Consider the following 10,672-nt stretch of genomic DNA (forward strand, 5'->3'; position numbering starts at 1 on the left):
TTATTTTAGATGTTACCACATAGCAAAAACTCCAGTGTTAAATTAAGTGTTTAATTGAGTTATGATTGAGCATTACTGAAGACACCCGGAGAAAAGCCCACAATTTAAGTCACCATTATGGTGATCGGTGTTTGGTTTAGTTGGGCTCTTGACCCTTAAACTATTAACTTTAGATTAATTTGGCTGTTATATCTTAATTATAAAAGCCAGATGTGTGAAGTGTGATCAGATGTTGTTGGTTATGTTTAAACATAATCATCATTTGACCTCACTCACTCATTCGAGTCACTGAACTCATTCAGAGCCTTATTTTCGATTTAGATTTATATTGTTGATTTTAAAGTCACTGTGATTCTACAGCAGAAGATCCAGCATTTTCAACATAATCCAAGGGATTTATAAAAGTTTTAAAGTTGCTCTGATTAAAAACAAAAAAACAAAAAACAAATGTCATCTCCTGCAGCAGCGGTGATGTCATCTTCTCTTGCAGCTGCGGTGATGTCATCTTCTCTTGAGGCTGCGGTGATGTCATCTTCTCTTGCAGCGGCGGTGATGTCATCTTCTCCTGCAGCAGCAGTGATGTCATCTTCTCCTGCAGCAGCAGTGACGTCATCTTCTCCTGCAGCAGCAGTGATGTCATCTTCTCCTGCAGCAGCAGTGACGTCATCTTCTCCTGCAGCTGCGGTGACGTTATCTTCTCCTCCAGCAGCGGTGATGTCATATTCTCCTGCAGCTGCTTTGCCCTTTCTGGAGTGTCTGTTGCTTTCATTTGCACTGCTGCTGCACATGTAATCATTCTCCTGCAGCTGCAGTGATGTCATATTCTCCTGCAGCAGCAGTGATGTCATCTTCTCCTGCAGCAGCAGTGATGTCATCTTCTCCTGCAGGAGCAGTGATGTCATCTTCTCCTGCAGCAGCAGTGATGTCATCTTCTCCTGCAGGAGCAGTGATGTCATCTTCTCCTGCAGCAGCAGTGATGTCATCTTCTCCTGCAGCAGCAGTGATGTCATCTTCTCCTCCAGCAGCGGTGATGTCATCTTCTCCTGCAGCAGCAGTGATGTCATCTTCTCCTGCAGCAGCAGTGATGTCATCTTTTCCTGCAGCAGCAGTGATGTCATCTTCTCCTGCAGCAGCAGTGATGTCATCTTCTCCTGCAGGAGCAGTGATGTCATCTTCTCCTGCAGCAGCGGTGATGTCATCTTCTCCTGCAGCAGCGGTGATGTCATCTTCTCCTGCAGGAGCGGTGATGTCATCTTCTCCTGCAGCAGCAGTGATGTCATCTTCTCCTGCAGGAGCAGTGATGTCATCTTCTCCTGCAGCAGCAGTGATGTCATCTTTTCCTGCAGCAGCAGTGATGTCATCTTCTCCTCCAGCAGCAGTGATGTCATCTTCTCCTCCAGCAGCGGTGATGTCATCTTCTCCTGCAGCAGCAGTGATGTCCTCTTCCCCTGCAGTGATGTCATCTTCTCCTGCAGCAGCAGTGATGTCATCTTCTCCTGCAGGAGCAGTGATGTCATCTTCTCCTGCAGGAGCAGTGATGTCATCTTCTCCTGCAGCAGCAGTGATGTCATCTTCTCCTGCAGCAGCAGTGATGTCATCTTCTCCTCCAGCAGCAGTGATGTCATCTTCTCCTCCAGCAGCGGTGATGTCATCTTCTCCTGCAGCAGCAGTGATGTCCTCTTCCCCTGCAGTGATGTCATCTTCTCCTGCAGCAGCAGTGATGTCATCTTCTCCTGCAGGAGCAGTGATGTCATCTTCTCCTGCAGGAGCAGTGATGTCATCTTCTCCTGCAGGAGCAGTGATGTCATCTTCTCCTGCAGCAGCAGTGATGTCATCTTCTCCTGCAGCAGCAGTGATGTCATCTTCTCCTCCAGCAGCGGTGATGTCATCTTCTCCTCCAGCAGCGGTAATGTCATCTTCTCCTGCAGCTGCGGTGATTTCATCTTCTCCTGCAGCTTCAGTGATGTCATCTTCTCCTGCAGCAGCAGTGATGTCATCTTCTCCTGCAGCAGCAGTGATGTCATCTTCTCCTGCAGGAGCAGTGATGTCATCTTCTCCTGCAGGAGCAGTGATGTCATCTTCTCCTGCAGGAGCAGTGATGTCATCTTCTCCTGCAGGAGCAGTGATGTCATCTTCTCCTGCAGGAGCAGTGATGTCATCTTCTCCTGCAGGAGCAGTGATGTCATCTTCTCCTGCAGCAGCAGTGATGTCATCTTCTCCTCCAGCAGCAGTGATGTCATCTTCTCCTCCAGCTGCGGTGATTTCATCTTCTCCTGCAGCTTCAGTGATGTCATCTTCTCCTCCAGCTGCAGTGATGTCATCTTCTCCTGCAGCGGTGATGTCATCTTCTCCTCCAGCTGCGGTGATGTCATCTTCTCCTCCAGCTGCGATGGCGGTTTCTTCTGTAGATGCAACATCTCTTGCAACTGGGACTTCTCCTGCAGCGGCGGTGACAGAAAATTAAAATACCAAACGCATAGCATTATAAATGCAAGTACAATTGTTTTGTATAAGTATGTTTTTATATTTGTCTCCTTCCTTGTCATTTTTATCTGAGTTGTTTTGAACATCTCAAGAGTGTAATGATTCATTTTATTTTCATCAATCTTCTTCATCAGTTCTGTGACCTGCTCTTGACTCATTCTGTCCTCATTGTTGAAGGAGTGATATCTGCCACCACAGCTGTCAACGATTTCCTTTAAATTGTTGCTTTTATTGATGTACTCGTCCACAGGCTTTCCCTTCAGCTGATCAGCGTGAGTGAACAGAATGATGGTACGACACAAAGCTTCTTTTCCAAAGTTCTCCTGAATACATTTCACTGCGTCTCTCTCCTCTTTTGTGAATCTCATACCCAGCTTTAGCACCAGCAGAAACACATGAGGACCAGGAGAAGACATTTCTACACACTTTTCTATTTCAGCCTTCAGTTGCTGTTTTGTCACAGCTGTATTAAATAGTCCTGGAGTGTCAATTATAGAGACGGTCTTTCCACCCACTTTTCCTTCCTGTTTCTCACACAATTTATTGGATGAATGTATAAAATCAACAACTTCAAATGCCTCTCTGCCCAGGATGGTGTTTCCTGTGGCACTTTTTCCTGATCCACTTTTACCCAGAAGAACAATCCTCAGATCCCGCTCTACAAAGAAAAAAGAAAAAAGTTTTTAAATGTACAAGCAACTATACATTCATATCCGGTCAATGATAATGTAATTTGATCAATAAATGATTAACAGCAAAAGTTTGATTCAGTTAATTTCTAAGACACAGCCTCAGATGAAATCCACTGAAGAGAAAAGAAGACATTAACCCTTGTGCATCCTTGAGGACATTTTTGGCTTTTTCAGTTTTGTTTTTTTGATCACTTTGCCTGTGTTAATGCTAACTGCATAAAATTTGGCACGGGTGTGTATTTTTATTGGAATTTTACTATTTCATCATCATTTTCTTTAAAAAATCTATTTTGCACTAGTTACACAAAATACTTCCTCTCAGCGCCTTTTGGACAAAAATGGCCCCATTGAAACCCATTAAAACTGCATTTTTTAATCCCTGTGCCGTTTAACTATAAAATGATGCAATCTTTTTTAATAGGCTTTCATTCTGTTGGCAAGGCTTCAAAATTGACATTTTTACCATTTTTTATCAGATGGTGCCATTTTTTCAGGTTAGGCCTATAAAGCAAATACTCGCTTTATTCCTGTTTTCTGCTTCGGCATATTATAGAGCCAACTGGATAAATTATGCAACGATAATTGTGTGGGTTTGTTGGTATGGATGTCTAAGTGTGGTTGGTATGTGTGTTATAAAAAAAAATGTGTTTGTGTGCATGTGTGTGCTTGTAATATTTGAGAGAGAAAAACTCAACTGCAAATCGAAAATCCAATCACTGTGTTCACCAGTGGAGTTTTGCTGGCATCCAATGGGGAAAGTCTGGTACTGCACCCAAACAAAATCTTACTGAAAGCTCATTTTTTTAGATATCATCCTCAAATTTGGAACACAACCTGTTTAGATTTATGGCTTTGAATTTATATCAGTTTTAGAGTTCCAAATGTTTCATAAAAGATATATTTTATATAAAATATTGATTATAATGTTCATAAATATTTTTCATAAACTTAAACTTCTATAACATTTTTTTGGTTGCACTTTTTTAAAAAAATTTCACTTCAACAACAATCTGCCAAGGGTCTTCTTTAAAATGAGACCAAACTTAAGTATTTGCTCCCAAGCATAAAATTTTTATGAGAGTTTTTTGACTTGGACATTTTTGTCCCTTTTGGACCTATGAGTAAGGTTTTTTTTTTTTTTTTAATGTTAACTGCATTAATTTTGGCACAGGTGTCTATTTTTATTGTAATTTTACTATTTCACCCCCATTTCATTTGAAAAAAAAAATGTTGCACTAGTTACACAAAATACTTATATATATTTTATATAAAATATTGATAATAATGTTCATAAATATTTTTCATAAACTTAAACTTCTATAAAAAAAATTTGGTTGCACGTTTTTCACTTTTTTCACTTCAACAACAATCTGCCAAGGGTCTTCTTTAAAATGATACCAAACTTAAAGGAGCTGTATGTAAGATTGTGGCCAAAACTGGTACTGCAATCACTTTCAAATTACTGTATAGAGCGGTGTATCCCCTCCCCCTCCCCCTGACTCGAGGTTGCCAGATAGGCTGCAGGATCCAGCAGGAACGTAGGCTGCAGTTTGTAGCTGCAGCTGTGGTAACTAGAGCAGAGCTGGCAACCCGGATGCAAAAACACTACTGACTTCGTGATTGGTAGATAGATGGAGGGCGGTGCTTTAGGCCAAAACACAAGATGACAACATCAACATCAGTTGAGGGCTGCAACTTCACTTTTTAAATGACAATATCCTGGCCGTACTACTTTTGTCAGTGATATAAGTATTTGAAATGAACATGATTTCTTAATGTCTAGTGACATATCAGGGCCATTTTATGATTAATTGAAATACATTTCTTACATACAGCTCCTTTAAGTATTTGCTCCCAAGCATAACATTTTTATGAGAGTTTTTTGACTTGGACATTTTTGTCCCTTTTGGACCTATGAGTAAGTTTTTGTTTTTTTGTTACTGTTAACTGCATGAATTTTGAGCTATTATAGAGCCAGTTGGATAAATTATGCAATGATAATTGTGTGGGTGTGTTGGTATGGATGTCAGAGTGTGGTTGGTATGTGTGTTATATAAAAAAAAAATTTTTGTGTGTTTGTAGTATTGATAGAGAAAAACTCAACTGCAAATAACAAAGCCAATCACTGTGTGACCAGAGGAGTTTTGCTGGGATCCAATGGGGAAAGTCTGGTACTGCTCTCAAACAAAATCTTACTGAAAGCTCATTTTTTGAGATATCAACCTCAAATTTGGAACACAACTTATTTAGATTTATGGCTTTGATTTTCTAGCCGTTTTAGAGTTTAACTTGTTTCATAAAATATATATTTTATATAAAATAATATTCATAAATAATTTTCATAAACTTAAACCTATATAACTTTTTGGATTTACTTATAAAAAAATTTAACTTCATCAATAATCTGACAAGGGTATTCTTTAAAATGATACCAAAATTAAGTCTGTGCTCCCAAGCTTCAACTTTTTATGACCGTTTTTTGACATGGACATTTTTGTCCTCTTTGGACCTATGAGTAACTTTTTTAAATTGATGCACAAGGGTTAAATCTGTGACGATCTGAGCAGAGGAGGATTAAACAACTCCACAAACAGCATTACCAGCTTCACTTATTACTGACCAGACTGACTTTATTTCTGTCAGACGTCTACATAAGTTCTTATTGAGAATTAACACAGGTTTAACTCTAATGTGTTTCATTTGAAGTCACCATAACAGTGATTAGTGTTTCCGTTAGTTGGGCTCTAACTCTTATTATACCTTTTGTCTTTTTTGACTGCTGTGACAGTGTGTGTGTCAAACACATTTGCAGCAGCAAAGAAAGCTAAATAAAATAGTAATAGTAATAAAAAAGCAAAATAATCAGATTTTCTGATGTCGTTTGAATTTAATTAAATTTATGATACAACCCCTGTGTTCCAGGAGTACTGCAGCAATCAGATTTTAACAAACATGAGCACAAAAATAAAACAAAAAATTAGACACACAGACATCAATAATCAACATATGAATCTCTACATTGGTTACAATCAAAAGTGCCTGACTGCAGTGCATGATGGGTACCAGCATAGTACAAAACTCCCAGCATGCACTGCATCATGAATAAATTATGCAGCTGAATTTTCCTATTATTTTGTTTAACCCTAAATATTTGCTTGTATTTTTGCTGTTGGTTTTGTTGTGACATTTAGTAGCTTTTTTTTATTTTTACATTCATGTGCTGATTGTTTATGTAAGGGTTAATGCCCTTCGAGGTGTCCATTATCAGGTTTTAATGGACGACGGCGAGGCGTGAACCGTCTGACGTGCAGCCTCCGCCGAAGTCCATTAAAACCTGATAATGGACACCACGAAGGGCATTAACCCGCTTATACCATGGTCATTTACAAAAGAAAGAAATATTTAATCAATTAATAATACTTTAATGTGTTTTAAAGTAAAAAACGTGAGGGTTTTTATTTATTAAGTCGAGCGCACTATGTAATATCTCCCGTATACAGGCGTTGCCAAGCAACGTGGCCACAGCGACTCGACCGCAGCAGTTGATCAGTGAGTTTGAGCCAGCGCAATCATTTAGAACTGTCATCAGGCAAATTGACGGGACGCCTTTCCTAGGTGTCCATTATCACTTTTTAACAGACACCCTGCAGCCAATCAGAATCGAGTATTCACCCAGACCATGGTATAAAACAGGGTTAACTTTTTGTGTAGCCTGGTTAAAACCAGACCATTCTCAGTAGTAACTGAGTTATGGTCTGGCAAAGCTTCTTTAATAACTCATTTCCAAAGGGGCGTCACCAACGGACGTCGCTCAAATGCCTCTGGGCGTAATTCGATAGACCTAAAACTCCTAAAACCAATCAGAGCAATCGGCATGTGTAAAGCCATATGCTGCGTCTCAATTCGCCTAAGTTACACTACGCCATAAAAGTATGTACTCTTTTTGTGAAGACAATGAATTTACTTTTGAATGTGTAGCAAAAAATAGGCAAGCTTTCATACTACTTCGTCATCTTTATCGGACCCTGTCAATCATCTTGTCACAGTTAAAATCCTCTATTAAATCTAATTTAATTTCCTACTGTTTCGGAGAGAAATGTAGTAGCACGTTTATCCAATAGACTGTCCTCATGTGTTTGCAATTTGAATATAATAATGCTGCATTTAAAAGTTGGTGCGCTTCACCACCAACGGAGTGGACGTTACTCAAATGCCTCTGGCGCGATAGGCTAGACCTAAAACCAATCAGAGCGATCGTCATCTTGTAAAGTCCACCTCAACGTTTCTGATTGGTGCCGCGATTTCTCGGCATGGAGAAATGGGCTTGAATGAGCTCTTTGCCAGACTACTTGCAGAGCAAATCTAAATTTGCCGGAAGATGTCTGAGTTTTCCCTGGCTACTATTTGTGCTCATTTGTTAAAATATTTTAGATGATTGCTGCAGCACTGGTGGATAACGGCACAACCAAAATGTTAAATTCAATTCCCATTATTGAATCAGGTTACTTCATAATGATTATAAAGCCATCAACAGGTAACCATCATCACCTGATCTCATTTCAATTTTCGCTTCCTCTGCTACTGCTCTACTACTATAAATGTGTTTGACAAAAATATTATTAACTCAGTCAATAAAGCCAAAAGTTCTATTAAGAGTTAAGAGCCAGATTAATGGAAACACTAATCACCGTTATGGTGACTTCAAATGAAAGTTACACCTCTGTTAATTATCAATAAGATCTTTTTAGACAGTAAATATTTGCTCTTGGCTGACATGTGGCATTGCTATGGCTTGCTTGTGGCCCAGATCTGACAAACAGGAGTGAGTGTAGATTTTGTATATATTCTCTTCAAAATTCAATGATCTATAAGCATTTACTGAAAAGAAATGCACAGTAATTACTGTTGATGATACTAACGTGTGAAAATAATTTTGACGTGTGAAAAGAGTTTTTTTGTAGTCTAGTCATATTCAAAGATTGATGTTAAAGTTAGACAATTAAAAAACAAACATGTTTAAAATCAAAGGTTCAAACCTGAACGACTAAAACAATAAGAGCACTTTAAAATATCAGTTTTTCTTTTCTATTTCTATTCATCAAGAGAATTTTTTAAATAATATTCTTATAGAAGATTCTTCCTGCATAGAGTTTTCTTTTAAACATTCCTGTCATGTTACAGCTGTCATACTAAACAAACAGAAATTAACTGTATTAATAGATACAGACCTTTCTGTGTTGAAGTCATTGTTACTGTGTCGTCGTCACTCGGGTTTCTCCGCTGTCTTCTCTCTGAACTGCACAGAGTGAAAGTGCTGATGGCAGGCAAAACCTTCTGTTGAAAAAGTCACTATGATCATGTGACTGCAGCTTCCTGAGACTGTTTAGTTTCTCTATTGATTTGAAGATTATATGCTCACATTCATTATACTTTAAATTCTCAATCACACAAAATACACAGTGACCTATATGGAATCTCATACTTGTTTACTTGTAGTTACACAAATGTGGCAAATCTGTCCTTTTGTCCAATTGCAAAGAACCAAACATTTTTCCCCTCATAGACTTTGAATACACACAGCTAAAAACACCACTTGAGGGCGCTATAAACATTCACTTGAGCAAACCTTGCCAGAAATCAATAAAGGGTACCTTCTCCAATATTATCCGTCTGCAGTCCCGGAGGCTGCATTTTCAGGACCCCACTTCTAGGACCGCATTTCTAGCACCCTAGTTTTTTGTGACAGCGCCATCTACCGACTCGGAGAACCGCAGTCTCAGGAACGCATTTCCAGGACCCTAGTTTTGGAGGACCGAAAAAAGTGCCACCAAGGTATGGGGCGCCGTTTGTAAAGCGGTTCACGCTGAAAATAACAGCAACATTTTGTCACATTTAGCTTCAAACATCATTTAAAAAACTGGTATGAATTTTTGACGGTCACTTTTTAGCACATTTACAACAATATTTGTCAACTTAGAGATACTTTAAATAGTTAAATCTAAATATTAAATGTTACACCTAAATGTTAAATCTAAATGCTAAATCTAAATCTAAATCTTAAATCTAAATCTAAATCTAAATGTTAAAGTGGGGTCCTGAAAATGCAGCCTCCCATTTTGCAGGCAGATGCTACTCGCCTTGTTTTGAAAACTAAATGAGAAAAGATGATGCAGAGACGCTACGTTTTCACCGTAGTACAGGCAAAATTCACCATTTTGAACTTAATACTGAGTTATACACGCTTACAAATCCTCTCATGGTAACAAGCACAACGCGTAGACGTGACCTAAATAAGAGATTCGTTGAGCAGTGTGTGTAGTTAGATTCATTGATTTTGACAGGTGTTTTCACGTGACTGCTCTCTTTGGTTGCTTTGTGTAGTTATACACTCTAAAAAGAGTGTGTAAAAAATGACATGTTGTGTAGAATTTAACACATAGGGCCCTATTTTAAGGATCTAAGCACATGAACAAAAACTGAACGCGTCTTTAAAGTCAATGGCGCAAAAAATATTGCCTGAAAATAGCAACGCACCTGAACATATCCGTGTAACGCTTCACAATTCAGTTTTCAGACCATATAATGCAAATGCAAAAATGAATTAGAATTTAAAGTGTTCACCATTAACAATGGTGATAATCAACAAACTATTCATTTGAACAGATTAACTCTGAACATCACAAAAAGCAACTAAAATCACAAAACAAATACAAAACAAAAACAACAGCAAAAATAAAACCAAATAGTAGGAATATTCAGCTGCATAATTTATTATTGCCACATGCATGCTGGGAGTCATGAATGGGGTTAGGCGGCACCCAGCGTGTAGCTTTTCGTTTGTCACCATTGCTGAGATTCATGTCTTTAGGTGTCTTTATGATAGTATAGACTGTAAGATCCTGTACACAAATTAATTTTGAAGCACTCTTGTTTTTCACGTCTCCTTTATAAAGCAATGTTTAAAAGTAGGCCTATTTGATTATTATTATTATTATTATTATTATTATTATTATTTATGATCTTAAATCCAGTAAATTTTGCTGTCATTGTCTTTTCTTTTGTGAACACACATACCTCCGTTAAAATCTCAGAGAATACTTTAAAGTTGAATGACTTTTAATGTAAAGTGTGGAAAAAACAAATATATATGTTTTTTTTTTTTATATTGGTGAAACATGTTCTTCAGAGAATTTGAGATTTATCCTGGTTTGCTTCTTCACTTTCAATGTCGGTGTAAATCCAGGGCTTTCTTAGAGTAATGTCAGAGTTATCAACAGGCCTCCCTCAACTAATATACAGTATCACTTACATTTTAAATTTGTTTCTCACACAAAGCTGTCGTATTACTTCAGAATACTTGAAATATTACTCACCAATCATATGGACTTCCTCTATGGCACTTTGTGGAAATTATGAATTAAAATGGCAGATAAACCTTAATTTTAAAGAAAGTACACAAAAGCAAATTTCTGTAGTTTACTCTGAGACAAAAATTA

At 38.2% G+C, this 10,672-nt stretch overlaps 1 protein-coding gene across 1 annotated transcript; it reads right to left on the reverse strand.

The window, feature by feature from the left end:
• Positions 1 to 314: 314 nt before the first annotated feature.
• LOC308687471 (uncharacterized protein) lies at positions 315 to 8,466 on the reverse strand. The gene is made up of 2 exons (XM_081360042.1): positions 8,405 to 8,466; positions 315 to 3,142 (listed from the first exon to the last, which is right to left on the reverse strand). Exons 1-2 carry the CDS (start codon positions 8,421 to 8,423, stop codon positions 423 to 425), a joined length of 2,739 nt encoding a protein of 912 aa, XP_081216168.1. The 5' UTR covers positions 8,424 to 8,466; the 3' UTR covers positions 315 to 422.
• Positions 8,467 to 10,672: the final 2,206 nt, after the last annotated feature.

Source organism: Scardinius erythrophthalmus, assembly GCF_964197995.2.
Source record: "Scardinius erythrophthalmus genome assembly, chromosome: 3".
In the NCBI taxonomy this organism is placed as follows: domain Eukaryota; kingdom Metazoa; phylum Chordata; class Actinopteri; order Cypriniformes; family Leuciscidae; genus Scardinius; species Scardinius erythrophthalmus.